This window comes from Mandrillus leucophaeus, unplaced genomic scaffold (genome assembly GCF_000951045.1).
Source record: "Mandrillus leucophaeus isolate KB7577 unplaced genomic scaffold, Mleu.le_1.0 Scaffold1205, whole genome shotgun sequence".
Lineage (NCBI taxonomy): Eukaryota > Metazoa > Chordata > Mammalia > Primates > Cercopithecidae > Mandrillus > Mandrillus leucophaeus.
The window spans coordinates 162,049-176,964 of NW_012100377.1; the positions used below are offsets into that span (position 1 = coordinate 162,049).

The 14,916-nt window shown below is 45.3% G+C and overlaps 2 protein-coding genes across 2 annotated transcripts in view; one reads left to right on the plus strand and one right to left on the minus strand.

Moving 5' to 3' along the window:
- The window catches only part of PRKDC (protein kinase, DNA-activated, catalytic polypeptide), a 168,205-nt gene extending 161,566 nt beyond the window's left edge, over window positions 1-6,639 (minus strand). The window contains exons 1-7 of the mRNA XM_011970417.1: window positions 6,446-6,639; window positions 3,831-3,907; window positions 3,647-3,739; window positions 2,386-2,460; window positions 1,163-1,271; window positions 644-756; window positions 457-556 (exon numbers count right to left, since the gene is read on the minus strand). Coding sequence (XP_011825807.1) covers window positions 457-556; window positions 644-756; window positions 1,163-1,271; window positions 2,386-2,460; window positions 3,647-3,739; window positions 3,831-3,907; window positions 6,446-6,599 — 721 coding nt within the window. The 5' untranslated portion in view covers window positions 6,600-6,639. The remainder of the gene's footprint in view (window positions 1-456; window positions 557-643; window positions 757-1,162; window positions 1,272-2,385; window positions 2,461-3,646; window positions 3,740-3,830; window positions 3,908-6,445) is intronic.
- An 818-nt stretch (window positions 6,640-7,457) lies between these two features.
- MCM4 (minichromosome maintenance complex component 4) overlaps window positions 7,458-14,916 on the plus strand; it is a 16,840-nt gene continuing 9,381 nt past the window's right edge. Inside the window, exons 1-9 of the mRNA XM_011970428.1 lie at window positions 7,458-7,568; window positions 7,685-7,768; window positions 8,077-8,241; window positions 8,613-8,776; window positions 8,865-8,966; window positions 9,317-9,412; window positions 9,493-9,588; window positions 11,443-11,581; window positions 13,030-13,250. Of these exons, the coding sequence (XP_011825818.1) occupies window positions 7,699-7,768; window positions 8,077-8,241; window positions 8,613-8,776; window positions 8,865-8,966; window positions 9,317-9,412; window positions 9,493-9,588; window positions 11,443-11,581; window positions 13,030-13,250 (1,053 nt within the window). The 5' untranslated portion in view covers window positions 7,458-7,568; window positions 7,685-7,698. The remainder of the gene's footprint in view (window positions 7,569-7,684; window positions 7,769-8,076; window positions 8,242-8,612; window positions 8,777-8,864; window positions 8,967-9,316; window positions 9,413-9,492; window positions 9,589-11,442; window positions 11,582-13,029; window positions 13,251-14,916) is intronic.

A 14,916-nucleotide genomic window follows, 5' to 3' on the forward strand; every position in this document is an offset into this window, starting at 1 on the left:
AAAAAAAAAAAAAATTAGCCAGGCGTGGTGGTGCATGCCTATAGTCCCAGCTATTCAGGAGGATGAAGTGAAGAACTGTTTGAACCTGGGAAGCAGAGGTTGCAGTGAGCCAAGAAAGTACCACTACACTCCAGTCTGGGCGACACAGCAAGATTCTGTCTCAAAAAAAATAAAATGTAAAACAACTGCACAGAACTAAATACACCTACACAAATGTGTGCATGTTAAACTGGTGAGATCTAACAAAGCTCAGCGGACAACATCAATGTTAACGCCCACCATGCTGCTGTGCTGTAGTTGGGAAAGATGTCCTGGGGAGGGCCCACAAGTCCCTCTATATTATTTCTCACTACTGTATGTGAATTCAGGATTGCTTAAGAGTTCAAAAAAATAATCAGGCATTGCTGGTTAGACTTAGTTTTTGAATAAAGAAAATCAAGTGAAGCCAAGCAATACCTTCTTCCATGGACTTAGTGAAGTTGCACAGAAGTGAGGACAATCCCTTCAGACATCCTGCCAGAACAGGTAGTTTGGGCTCTCTTACTGCTGATGTCATCTAAAAGGAAAGATTTAAGAAAATGTCATTACAAGAAAAAAATACAACCACGTCTACGGAAGCAGAATGTCATAAATTTTATCATACCTGGGTCTTAAGTTCACCCAGAAAAGCGCGGAACAGGTTTTCTGCATTATTTATCATCTCACTAGGATGAACTTCACCCAATAATCCTAGGAGTTCATATACTTTTTCTAAAACTGAAAAGAAAATTTTAGACAAGGGCTCAAACTACATTTAAATAAGTTATACTAACCAAAACGTATGAAGAAAATAAAATAATGTGAAGTTCAAAATTAATTTTACAATAAGATATATAAAATATAAAGCTTTTAGGGCTGCATTTTTTCCTAAGTTTTATGCAAATGTATTAATCATATTTGACATGTGAGTTTTCCATTTAAAGAAATAATTTTGTAAAAATTAACATTTTTAGGAAGGGAAGTCTTCACATGTTTTTTGGTTTCATTTTGGTTTATTTTCAGCAAAAAGGATTCATCTGTAAAACATATAAGACCTTGGTAGAGAAAATCTAAGTCTTACGCTAATAATTTGTTAACATTAATTTGCTAAACTATTTGAAAATAACATGTAAATGCATCTCACCTGTATCTGGTATTTTTTTTTTCAATGCAAGTTCTCCATAGAATTTACTAAATAATTCTCCAATTTTAAATTCATCCATGAGTCTAGAACTTCTAAAAGTCTGAAGTAACTAAAAGAATACAAATTAGTACATCAATGTAGTGTGGAAATCAAGAAAAATAAAATAATACAAATTAGCATTCTCTCTAAAGAGGGAAATAAAGGGATTCCTCTATCTCAGTGCCTCTGTACACAGCAAAGGTTCAGAATTAGGTGTGTCTCAAGGATTTACACTTGGTCTCTCAGGATTCACATCCACCCAGCTTATCTGGAAATTAGAGGTTGAGATGGGTGGTGTAAGAACACCAGAGGAAGAATACTCTAGGCTTACCTGTTACCTTCCCAAGAAACCAACATGACTAGAACCTTTCTCCCAGAAGCCTACAAAACCAAGGACCAACCAGAAACAAAGGAATTCTAAAATACAAATGCCAAAAAAAAAAACAGAAACAGGTCACAGTGACCCCAACAACCACTTAATTGCAACATATCAACCGATTCCTGCTGGACACGGTGGCTCATGCCTATAATCCCAGCACTTTGGGAGGCCGAAGCAGGCAGATTACAAGGTCAGGAGTTCAAAACCAGTGTGACCAACACAGTGAAATCCCGCCTCTACTAAAAGTACAAAAATTAGCCAGGCATGGTGGCACATGCCTGTAATCCCAGCTACTCAGGAGGCTGAGGCAGGAGAATCGCTTGAACCCGGGAGACAGAAGTTGCAGTGAGCTGATATTGCACCACTGCACTCCAGTCTGGATGACAGAACAAGACTCTATCTCAAAAAAAAAAAGAAAAAAAAACATATGAACTCTTTCCCAGTGCTAAGATTTTAGGAAAAACCTCAGAGATACAAGGTGATCTTTCAGCAATTCCTAATAGCATTAGGTTTTGCCAAAGGCAGTAAGGGTGATAAATGAAAGAGCAATAAATTCTTTAGTCATTTTCCTATTTCATTCTGCTCACAACTCAGAATTCTTCTTTTACTGCTCAGAAGAGTCTGAGAACAAAAAGTCAGGGTACTGTCAGGTGATGGTTGGAAAATGTGCATATTACCCATACATCAGTGTGATTAGATCCTATCCTTCCCCAAACACATCACCCAAAATACAACTCAAAACTCTGATTTTCTTTTAAAAGTTACACGTTTAATATAAAATGCACGCACTTAAAAACATAATTACCTTAATAAGAAGGTCCAGGGCTGGAATTTTACATTTAGCAGCTCTATCTTTTGTATAAACACTGGTACAAGTATTCTAGGTTTAAAAAAAAATAACCAAAATCATCAATAAGATATAAAAACTGAGACTCAGCAATATCTGAAACTACGTCTCTAAGAGGAGCAATATCAAAATTCAGTATTTAGCTGTGGAAAATATAACATTAGGCTGGGCGCGGTGGCTCATGCCTATAATCCCAAAACTTTGGGAGGCTGAGGTAGGCGATCACCTGAGGTCAGGAGTTCGAGACCAGCCTGGCCAGCATGGTGAAACCGTCTCTACTAAAAATATAAACATTAGCCGGGCATGGTGGCACACGCCTGTAATCCCAGCTACTCAGGAGGCTGAGGGAGGAGAATCGCTTGAACTCGGGAGACAGAGGTGGCAGCGAGCCAAGATTGTGCCACTGCACTCCAGCCTGGGTGACAGATCAAGACTCCGTCTCAAAAAAAAAAAAAAGAAAAAAGTATTCACAGACTCCGTGGTTTGTGTCTGCAATCCCTTTGGGGATTACAGTGTGGTTCATGCCTGTAAGCAATTTGGAAGGTGGAGACGGAAAGATCACTTGAGCCCAGGAGTTTGAGACCAGCCTGGGCAACAAGGCAAAACCCTGTCTCTACAAAAAAAAAAAAAAACAACACAAAAATTAGCTGGGCATAGTAGCACATGCCTGTGGTCCCAGCAACTTGGGAGGCTGAGGTGTGAGAATCACCTGAGCCCACGAGATGGAGGATGCAGTGAGCCATGATCACACCACTGCACTCCAGCCTGGATGACAGAGCAAAACCCTGTCTCACAAAATAAAAATAAATAAACAATAAAAATACAAATACAAATTATTATTATTTTTTTGAAATGGAATTTCGCTCGTCGCCCCGGCTGCAGTGAAGTTACCAAGAAGCCGTCAGGGCCCCAGGGAGCCCAAGGTGCTACTGCCACCTCCTCAGGAAAGAAATTATCAAAGTAGTTTCTCTGACAAAGGCCTTAGCTTACTAAATCTAAATAACTAATGGGCAACAAGAGCAAAACTCCATCTCAAAAAAAAAAAAAAAACTAATGAAGAGCCCACTTCATTTGTAACACAATGAAGCAGAAATAAGCAAATTCCCCAATAAGAAAGGAAAATGTTTTATCTTTAAAATAAAAATCCAAGTTCCTTACACCATAAGTTAAAACAGATGTTGATATATAATGTAATAAGGTATGTTTTTTTAATTCTTACCTTAATTTCAACACAGTAAGGTGCGATCTTCTGGCCCATTTTTTCTAAGAAAATACATAAAAACTTTAGGATTTCTTCTCTACATTCACGAAACTGTAATGAAAGAGATACATATTGTAAATATGGGTAACAGGAGTCACTCCAGGAATATACAAGAAAAGCAAAACGAAAATTGTCAACTTACTTCAATACTGTTGAGTGACTTCCGGACAAATACAAGCAAACCGAAATCTCTGGAAAAAACTAAAGATGTCTGTAATGCTGTTCAAAAAAATAAGTAAGCAAGTTAAGAGAGTGCCAAGAGCATCATGTAAACCACTTCTAAAGGGGCTGCAATGATTCTTTCTTTTATTACCACTTTTTTTTGAGACCGAGTCTCACTCTGTTGCCCAGGCTGGAGGGCAGTGACCCTGGCTCACTGCAATCTCCGCCTCCCAGGTTCACGCCATTCTCTTGCCTTAGCCTCCTGAGTAGCTGGGACTAAAGGTGCCCGCCACTCTGGCTAATTTTTTTTTTGTATTTTTAGTAGAGACAGGGTTTCACTATGTTAGCGAGGATGGTCTCAATCTCCCGACCTCGTGATCCACCCACCTAGGCCTCCCAAAATGCTGGGATTACAGGCGTGAGCCACCGCGCCTGGCCAAGGATGGAATGGTTTTCAAGGTAGCCTTATAAATATAAAACACTAACCCAAGGTTGCTATATTAAAACAAAAAAAGCAGAAAATTCTAGACAATGTTCCACAGGGAAGCAGTAGGCAGAATAATGGCCCCAAAGATGCCTGCATCCCAATCCCTGGGGTCACATCTTGTGAATATGTAAAATGTATATAGCAAAAGGAAATTGAGCTTGCAGATGGAATTAAGGTAGCTAATCAGCTGACCTTAAAATGGGAAGATCATACTGGATTATCCAGAGAGCCCAATGTAATCATACAGGCCTTTAAAGTAAGGAGATGAAGAAGAGTTGATCAGAGAGACAGGAAGCTGGGAAAGCAGGAGATTCCAAACCTCTGCTTGACATGCTGTTGCTGGCCTTGAAGACCAAGGGAAGGGAGCTGTGATCCAAGGAAAGGGGACAGTTTCAAGAAGTATGGAATGTCAGGGACCTCAATCCTATAACCTGAATGAATAAGGCAATGGATCCTCCCCAAGAGCCTTCAGAAAGAAAGCAGCCCTGCGTGGTACTTTGGTTCTAGCTTGGTGAGACCTGTGTGGGATTCTGACTCACAGAATCCCCCTTACAGTGGGAACTGTAAGAGTAACAGACCTGTGCTGTTTTAAATTACTAAGCTTGTGATAATTGTTACAGCAGCAATAAGGAACTAATACACTTCCCCTGGAATCTCTCAAGTGAAAGGAGGTATGTCATGAATGGAAGGTAAACTTGGAAGTGCTTTAGACACAAGTTACTAAACAAACAAAAATGAATGCTAAATTTGAAACCCTAAGAAGAGAAAGTAACCACACAATGTTAGTTTTTTGTTCGATATTTCCCTATTGTTAACATATTCTTGACAACAAATAGAATATATAGAATTCATGTATATAGCATCTTTTTTTTTTTTTTTTTTTGAGACAGAGTCTTGCTCTGTCGCCCGGGCTGGAGTGCAGTGGCACAATCTCGGCTCACTGCAACCTCCCTCTCCTGGGTTCAAGCCATTCTCCTCTCTCATCCTCCCGAATAGCTCAGACTATAGGCGCTCGCCACCATGCCCAGCTAATTTTTGTATTTTTAGTAGAGACAAGGTTTCACCATACTGGTCAGGTAGGTCTGGAACTCCTGACCTCAGGTGATCCACCTGCCACAGCCTTCCAAAGTGCTGGGATTACAGGCATAAGCCACTGCACCGTGCCACATACAACATCTTGTTTAAACTGTTTTAAGTTATTCCTACAACATATTCACTCCTAGACCCTCCGGAAGAAAATCTCACCTTTTAATAGGGCACAACATCAAGAGGCCTGCACACCCGTGTTTTAAAGAAGGAATACGGGAGTTTCCCCACAACGAAATATTCGATTATTTAAAGTGCTAAAAAGAGGCACTTTTACCACAGAGAGGAAAAAGTTCGCACCCAGGCATTGCTAAAGAGTTAAAAGAACATGACTTCAATTGTTTTTCTTCAATTTTTCTCAAGGTAGGAACAGTAAATACAGGGTTTTCGAAAAGGTACTGGTGGGATTAGGCGAGATTCAGGTGAAAGAAAATACTTTCTCTTGGCCGGCCCCAGTGGCTCATGTCTGTAATCCCAGCATTTGGGAGGCCCAGGCGGGCGGATCATGAGGTTAGGAGTTCGAGACCAGCCTGACCAACACGGTGAAACCCCATCTCTACTAAAAACACAAAAAAATTAGCCCGGTGTGGTGGCGCGCGCCTGTAATCCCAGCTACTCGGGGGACTGAGGCAGGAGAATAGCTTGAACCCAGGAGGCGGGGGTTGCAGTCAGCCGAGATCGCGCCACTGCACTCCCGCTTGGGCGACAGAGCCAGACGCCGTCTCAAAAAAAAAAAAAAATTATTTCTCTTGCCCTCCCCCCTACTCTGTATAGCAAGGATTGCCAAATTAGGGGTCGTTTTCACCAACTTTGGCTTTAAAATATCTTTCTTCTAATACTAGGGAGTAAAAAGCAGTATGAAAAATCACTTTATACACACGCATAGAAATTCCCCCAAGAATCTAATCGCTGTACTTCAAAATACCGTCATCTAAACACAGAGAGAAGCGCCGGGCTGCCTGGCTCCAGAACGACTCGGGAAGCCAGGACCCACCCGCGGCCCAGCTCAGGCCGGTACCCACCCAGAACCGCGGGGCTGCTGCTCAGGACGCATTCCTGCCCCAGGCCGCGGATCAGCTGATGACCGGCCAGGGCAGCACCGCAGCGGTCCGCGGCGGACAAGGTCTCCTGCAGCCGCAGCAGGGAGCAACGCACACCGGCTCCGGAGCCCGCCATGCCGCCGAGTCCCACTCCCGCGCGTGCGCCCGCTCAGCCCGGACCCGGAAATGCTCCTACGCGCCGGGGCGGGGCTACGGGGCGCGGCGGCAGGAACTTTCCCGAGGACCCCTGCGGGAAAGCCTGGCCTGTAGGCTCGCCTCTTTGGCCCTAATCAACATGGAAACTTAAGGAGAAACGCCATCCGTCGGTCTGACCTGCGGAAGTAGATTGGGTGGCTACTTGGTGTTGGACTTGGCTAAATAGATATCAGAGGCAAATAAAACAAGCGAAGGGCCTGGGTCAAGAGCTCCAAGTTTGTTCCTCGATAAAAAGTGACGAACGCGGTCGGGCGCGGTGGCTCAAGTCTGTAATCCCAGCACTTTGGGAGGCGTTTGTTCCTCGATAAAAAGTGACGAACGCGGTCGGGCGCGGTGGCGCCCGCCTGCAGTCCCAACACTTTAGGAAGCTGAGGCGGGAGGATTGCAGGAGTTCGAGACCTGCCTGGGCAACATAAGACCATCCCCGCCACCTCCCGTCCTTAATTTTTTTAATAAAAAAAATTTTTAAGTGACAAATGCATCTCTAATGTCCTTATTAATCAAAAACGCCTAAGGGATAAAGAAGCACATGCTCCCTAGCCAACGCTAACGGAACACACCCCGAGAACTGGTGCGGTCAGACCCACTTTTCCCGCGAAAACGCGGCCCCGCAGGAGGTCAGACTATCTAGACAGAGGGGTGCCGAGCGAGGCCTACTTCTGGCTTACGCGCGGGTGCTGAAGGAAGTAGCACTGTCCCCCCCTACTGGTGCGCAGTGGCGCGTCCCGGAGGCGGAGCCACGCACGAGCGTCGCAGTGATTGGTGAGGCCCCGCCAGGGGCGGAGACGACCTTGCCGCCGGCGGGAACTCTGGGTCCCGCGGTTTGGGAGCGCGACTGGCCAGGTGGACCTGGAGCCTGCGAGCGTCCGCAAGCGGCCGCCTTTCCCCGGTAACCGCGCGTCGGCAGGGAGGGCGTGGCGCGGAGCCGACTGGATCGTCCGTGCTGCGGAGCAGAGCAGGGAAGCCGGGAGGCAGGCCCGGCCCGAGCTTGTCCTTGTCGCGCAGGTACCCCGAGCACCATGTCGTCCCCGGCGTCGACCCCGAGCCGCCGCGGCAGCCGGCGTGGAAGAACCACCCCAGCCCAGACGCGTGAGTCCCCCGAGCCGGGCCCACCACAGTCCCCGGCGCCGCCCCTTCTGCCCTCTCTTGCCGCAACTGGCAGCGCTGGGTGGGTGCGCGGGCCCCGGGCGCTCAGCCTCGGGCTGGGCGCTGCCACCTGGTGCGCACAGACACCCACAGCAGGCTGTGGCCTGGGTGCTGCTTAATTCGATTGCCCATTTGCCTCTGTTTGGTTTGGTTCAGTGGTGAGTCTTTTATAATGCCCCAAGGGACAGACAAATCCAGGAATACCGGCCCTAAAAGTTCATGGCCATCTTTTCTGTTTTGTGTGACACAAGCTCGAAGTGAGGATGCCAGGTCATCTCCTTCTCAGAGACCTAGAGGCGAGGATTCCACCTCCACGGGGGAGTTGCAGCCGATGCCAACCTCGCCTGGAGGGGACCTACAGAGCCCTGTCGCGCAGGACGTGTTATTTTCCAGCCCTCCCCAAATGCATTCTTCAGGTGCGTGTCTGAAGATCTAGGTTATGCTGTGCTTGATACACAGCTGATGCTTTATCTGCTCAGGTTTACCGTCTTTATTACAGTTGTCATAATGCCTAAAGCATCCCCTCTGCACATGAGCGAGCATATTCTGAACCAGAGGAGCTGAACAGAGTGCCGAAAATAATTGTTTTAGGGCTTAGTGAGCAGAATAAGCAGGTTCTTTGATGCTTTTCTTAATAGAACATTTAATAGTGCTCAGAATCTCAACCACCACAGGTTGCAATAAATACTCAAGTTTGCTGTGCGATTAGATGGTATAGGTCAACAGACAACATGCTGTAATTTCAGGTTTGATATACCACCAGAATTTCCTAATTTTGTTTTTATAGCTATCCCTCTTGACTTTGATGTTAGTTCACCACTGACATATGGCACTCCCAGCTCTCGGGTAGAGGGAACCCCAAGAAGTGGTGTTAGGGGCACACCTGTGAGACAGAGGCCTGACTTGGGCTCTGCGCAGAAGGGCCTGCAAGTGGATCTGCAGTCTGACGGGGTGAGTATGCAGTCTCCTGAAACCATCTTATGGCGGATATCATGTGGGTAACTCCATTTTCATGATTCTGTCATGTTTTTCTGTGTAGGCAGCAGCAGAAGATATAGTGGCAAGTGAGCAGTCTCTAGGCCAAAAACTTGTGATCTGGGGAACAGATGTAAATGTGGCAACATGCAAAGAAAACTTTCAGGTGAGCTATATGTATTAAAATTACTTTGAGCTCTGAAAATGTTGGGAGACCGTGCTTATAACCTATATCGAAGTAACCATAATGACTAGAAGGGCCACCTGTGGTGGCTCACCCCTATAATCCCAGCACTTTGGGAGGCCAAGGTGGGAGGATCACTTGAGGCCAGGAGTTTGATAGCAGCCTGACCAATATAGTGAGACTCCATCTCTAAATTAAATTTTAAAAAAGAAAAAGGAAGAAAAATATTTATTTCTGTCTCCTGATAGAGACATACTCCTAACTTTGTGTGTTTTTAGTAGTTGCCTGTTCCCAAATGCTATATGCCTGATATGTTTTCTCTCCACTTAAAGAGATTTCTTCAGCGATTTATTGATCCTCTGGCTAAAGAAGAAGAAAATGTTGGCATAGATATTACCGAACCTCTATACATGCAACGACTTGGCGAGGTAATCAGATACTCTTTAAATTCGAGTTGTGTGTTTTAAAATAGTTAGCAAAATATAACTTGTTCATTTTTATCTTGTAGATTAATGTAATTGGTGAGCCATTTTTAAATGTAAACTGTGAACACATCAAATCATTTGACAAAAATTTGTACAGACAACTCATCTCTTACCCACAGGTAAGAATTTAGCTTTGACCTTGATGAATTTTAGTAACTGTCCAGAAAGAATGTTTCCAGATAACACAAATTCCTCGGTAATGAAGATAGTATGCACAAACACTAAGAAAACCATGTATCATCTCCTTTGGATGGGTGTGGTGGCTCACACCTGTAATCCAAGCACTTTAGGATGCTAAGGCAAATGGATCACTTGAGGTCGGGAGTTCGAGACCAGCCTGGCCAACAAAGTGAAACCCCATCTCTACTAAAAAATACAAAAATTAGCCACACGTGGTGGTGCGCACATGTAGTCCTAGCTACTCGGGAGGCTAAAGCGGGAGAATCACTTGAACCGAGGAGGCAGACGTGCAGTGAGCTGAGATGACGCCACTGCTCTCCAGCCTGGGCAACACAGTGAAATTCCATCTCAAAAAAAAAAAAGGATCATCTCCTTTAAGATGAACTTTTTTTTTTTTTTTTTCCACATTTTAATGTTCCTGAAAGTGGGATTTGTATTACTATCAATGACAGGTTATGGTTTACTGGGCAGTGTTTCTCATGTAGAAAAATGATGAATCTAACAACTATAGCTTCTTGGGTTTCATGAAGTAAGTTATCTCAAATGGAAATACTTTAACTGAATTGCATACTTCCTGCCGCTTTAAAAGAATATACTTGGCCGGGCGCGGTGGCTCAAGCCTGTAATCCCAGCACTTTGGGAGGCCGAGGAGGGTGGATCACGAGGTCAGGAGATCGAGACCATCCTGGCTAACATGGTGAAACGCCGTCTCTACTAAAAATACAAAAAACTAGCCGGGTGTGGTGGCGGGCGCCTGTAGTCCCAGCTACGCGGAGGCTGAGGCAGGAGAATGGCGTGAACCTGGGAGGCAGAGCTTGCAGTGAGCCGAGATCGCGCCACTGCACTCCAGCCTGGGTGACACAGCGCGAGACTCCGTCTCAAAAAAAAAAAAAAAAAAAAAAAAGAATATACTTACTGTACTGTAGACTTTGACTTTTTGGCCTCAGGTCAGTTTTTATTCATGAAGTATCAGCTCTGTTAACTCTGGGTGTGGTCTTTGAGGCAAGCAGACCTGGTTTTTGAATCTTGATTTTGCTGATTACTGGCTACATAGCTTTAGTCAGGTTCCTTAGCCAACCAGAAGCTGTTTCCTCATCTGTAAAATGGGAACCATATGTTAACAAATTTGGATAAATATGATTTAACTTACTTTGGTGTCACCAGGTGCGGTGGCTCATACCTGTGATCCCAGCACTTTGGGAGGCCAAGGCAGGCGGATCACCTGAGGTTGGGAGTTCAAGACCAGCCTGACCAACATGGAGAAACCCCATCTCTATTAAAAACACAAAATTAGCCAGGCGTAGTGGCACATGCCTGTAATCCCAGCTACTCAGGAGGCTGAGGCAGGAGAATTGCTTGAATCCCAGAGGCAGAGGTTGCAGCAAGCCGAGATCATGCCATTGCACTCCAGCCTGGGCAACAAGAGCAAAACTCTGCCTCAAAAAATAAAAATAAATAAATAACTTACTTTGGTATTATTTCATTATAGAAGGAAAATAATGAAAGCGTGAGGTCAAAATTTTTTTCCCTTCTAATAGAAAGCATAAAATATGCCAGTATACATCAAAAAGGCACTTTTATATAAATTATCAAATTTAACCCAATTGAGAATATGCGGAGATAGATAGTTCAGCATACCTAAATTTGAAAACAGCACGTGCATGATTCTTTAGGGTAATACTTTGGGGGCATGACATGTTGTCTTGTTTTTATACTTTGCTAATCTGACGTGCCTTTATTGTATTTAACACTGAGATATGAATACAAATACATCTTCATATTTATTTTTACAGGAAGTTATTCCAACTTTTGACATGGCTGTCAATGAAATTTTCTTTGACCGTTACCCTGACTCGATCTTAGAACATCAGATTCAAGTAAGACCATTCAACGCATTAAAGACGAAGAATATGAGAAACCTGAATCCAGAAGGTAATGTATTTTTCATAGGATTACTTTTGTTGAAGGAAAATGCCTTACATGAAAATAGCCTTGTTTCATCAGGAAACTATGAAAGAAGTAATTGGTGGTGGTAGTCAAGATGATGGATTATGAATTGTCAAAATAATACAGATTCAGTTATCCTGTATACTTATGAACCCCATATACTTTTTGAATTTAATTGAAGTTTCTGATATAAGAGATTGACTATTGGCTGGGCGTGGTGGCTCACGCCTATAATCCCAGCACTTCAGGAGAACAAGGCAGGCAGATCACCTGAGGTCAAGAGTTCCAGACCAGTCTGGCCAACATGATAAAACCCCTTTACTAAAAATACAAAAATTACCAGGGCGTGGTGGCACGCGCCTATAGTCCCAGCTACTCTCAGGAGGCTGAGGCAGGAGAATCACTTGAACCCGGGAGGCAGAGGTTGCACTGAGCCAAGGTTGTGCCATTGCACTCCAGCCTGGGTGACAGAATGAGACTCTGTCTCAAAAGAAGAAAAAAAAAATAGATTTTAAAGACTTGAGGATCACTTGAGGCCAGGAGTTTGAGACCAACTTGGGTGACTTAAGAGACTCCAAGAAGAAATTAGCAAGGCACAGTGGCTCATGCATGTAATCCTACCACTTTGGGAGGCTGAGGTGATGGGCTTACTTGAGCCTGGCAGCTTGAAGCTACGGTGAGCCGTAATTGCACCACTGTACTCCAGCCTGGGCAACAGGTTAAAACCCCATCTCAACAACAGCAAAATTGTAGAGGTCTCATGAATCAGTGGCAGGATAGGGTGATCTTCATGGCTAGCAGTGGCTAATTACAGGCCAGAACAGGGCAGCTCATCTGAAACCAGCAGGGGAAATTAGTTGGGGGCAGTGGGACCTTCAAAGGGGAAAAGTTGTCTGTCAGGAAAGGTTCAAATAATAAAGGAAACAAGCAAGAGTGAAAGATCAGACCATCTAAGGAGTTCTATGTAGATAGTAATGACTGTAAAGTATAGAGGAATTTTTCCTCTGCCAGGTGCTCTTACTAGTCTTGAAGTACACTGTCACATTCAGTCCTTGGCTCTGGGGTAGGTCCTGATACCACCCCATTCTATAGAGGACACAAAATGTGCACAGAGAGGCTAGGGTTGGGTCTCAGTCCAGGCTGTCTGGCTTTTTTCCTGATACAGCAGGGTGTCATAAAGGAGGCTGGGTAAGTGAGGCAGGAGGCAGGGAGGAGGGTAGTCAGACAAGAAGGGAGCAAGGGATGCCTGCTGGACAGGAGCCAGAGGTTCGCTGGGCTTGAGAATCTCCTGAAGACATACCCTGCAGACGACTGGACACAGAAAGGTCACCCTAGGCAGACTTGTGGGCACCCAGCACCTGCCTGTGATCCCAGCTATTCCTAGACCTCTGCACCTCAGATCAGGTGTGCTGACCTCTCTTCTCCCCTCACAGACATTGATCAGCTCATCACCATCAGCGGCATGGTGATCAGGACATCCCAGCTGATTCCTGAGATGCAGGAGGCCTTCTTCCAATGCCAAGTGTGTGCCCACACGACCCGGGTGGAGATGGACCGCGGCCGCATTGCGGAGCCCAGCGTGTGCGGGCGCTGCCACACCACCCACAGCATGGCACTCATCCACAACCGCTCCCTCTTCTCTGACAAGCAGATGGTGCGCAGCCACCCTGGCCCCCCAGGCTATGCTTTGCCTGTCTGTATCCTCAAAAGGCCGACTATAACTTGTCCCTCGGACCCCGAGCCTCGCTTCCCGAATGGCATCCATCCCTCTCTGGTCTTGTGGGTTGCATTAGTGGCCTATGGGCTAAATACGCAGAGCACACAAAGGCCCTGCTTCAGGGCACTGTCCCTGTGCGGTTGCCAGTAGTACTGTCTGTTGTTAGAGACGTCATATTTTCATGGCCTAAAATGCTTCAAACATTTGAGATGAGAATACTTAGTTAAATGTCGTTCTGCGGTTTTTCCATTGGTAAAGGATGGAGGAATTTTTCTGAAATTTTTTCACAAATTTTATTGTCTAAGAAGTTTGGTCTTTTTCGGCTGGGCTTGGTGTCTCATGCCTGTAATCCCAGCACTTTGGGTGGCCGAGGCGGGCGGATCACAAGGTCAGGAGATCGAGACCATCCTGGCTAACGGTGAAACCCTGTCACTACTAAAAAAAAAAAAATACAAAAGAATTAGCCAGGCATGGTGGCGGGCGCCTGTAGTCTCAGCTACTCGGGAGGCTGAGGCAGGAGAATGGCAGGAACCCAGGAGGCAGAGCTTGCCGTGAGCTGAGATTGCGCCACTGCACTCCAGCCTGGGCAACAGTGAGACTGTCTCAAAAAGAAAAAAAAAAGTTTGCCCTTTTTTCTCTCTATTCGTGAAATTGTAAGATGAAGTTACTAAAATGACAGAAATAAATGAGGGGAAGGTAGAAAATTGCTTATTTACTGTGATTGTAACTGTAAAGATGTGGGAGGACAGAATTTGAGTTTTTCTGTGACAGTGTATGCATGGTTTCTTTAATGTTGCATGGGACAGAGCTGGAGACAGAAAGGCAGGCACCTTGTTCCCCAGGAGCATATGGCCTCCTATTCTCAGAATCCTGCAGGCCCCCAAAGTGGCTTAGAGAAAAGCCCAGCAGCCTTAGGCCTCTCAGAGGGTACCTGGTTTGGAAAGGCCTTCCTCGACCCTGCTTTATGAAAAGCATCTCAGCTTCCCCCACCGCAGCTCCCTACATTCCTTCCCCTGTTTTGTTGCTGTCTGCTGCATTTGTCACTGTCACATGTTATGTGCTCATTTTTCTGTATATTATCTGCCCCTTCCACTCCATGAGGCAGGGAACATTGTTCACTATCGGGTCCCTGACACCTAGGATGGGCTGTAGCACAAGCTGGGTGCGCCACAGATACCTGTTAGATGAGTGGATGCAGGCAGGGTTGTGAGGTGCGCAGGCATGCCCGACAGTGGGCCTTAAGAATGTGTGTTGCAGCCGGGCATAGTGGCATGCGCTTGTAATCCCAGCTACTCGGGAGGCTGAGGCAGGAGAATCACTTGAACCTGGGAGGTGGAGGTTGCGGTGAGCTGAGGTCGCACCATTGCACTCCAGCCTGGGCAATAAGTGAAACTCTATCTAAAATAATAATAATAATAATAATAATAATAATAATAATGAGGGCAGGCATGTTTCAGGATGGCCGACCAGCATATGCAGGGAAAGCATGGCACCATTCGGGGAACATAGGGGACCAATTCAAAGTCAGTCCTGATGATGGAGAGACAGAACATTAGACTGGACATCCCTTTGCTCAGAACTTTAGCAATGTTGAGGTCATAAG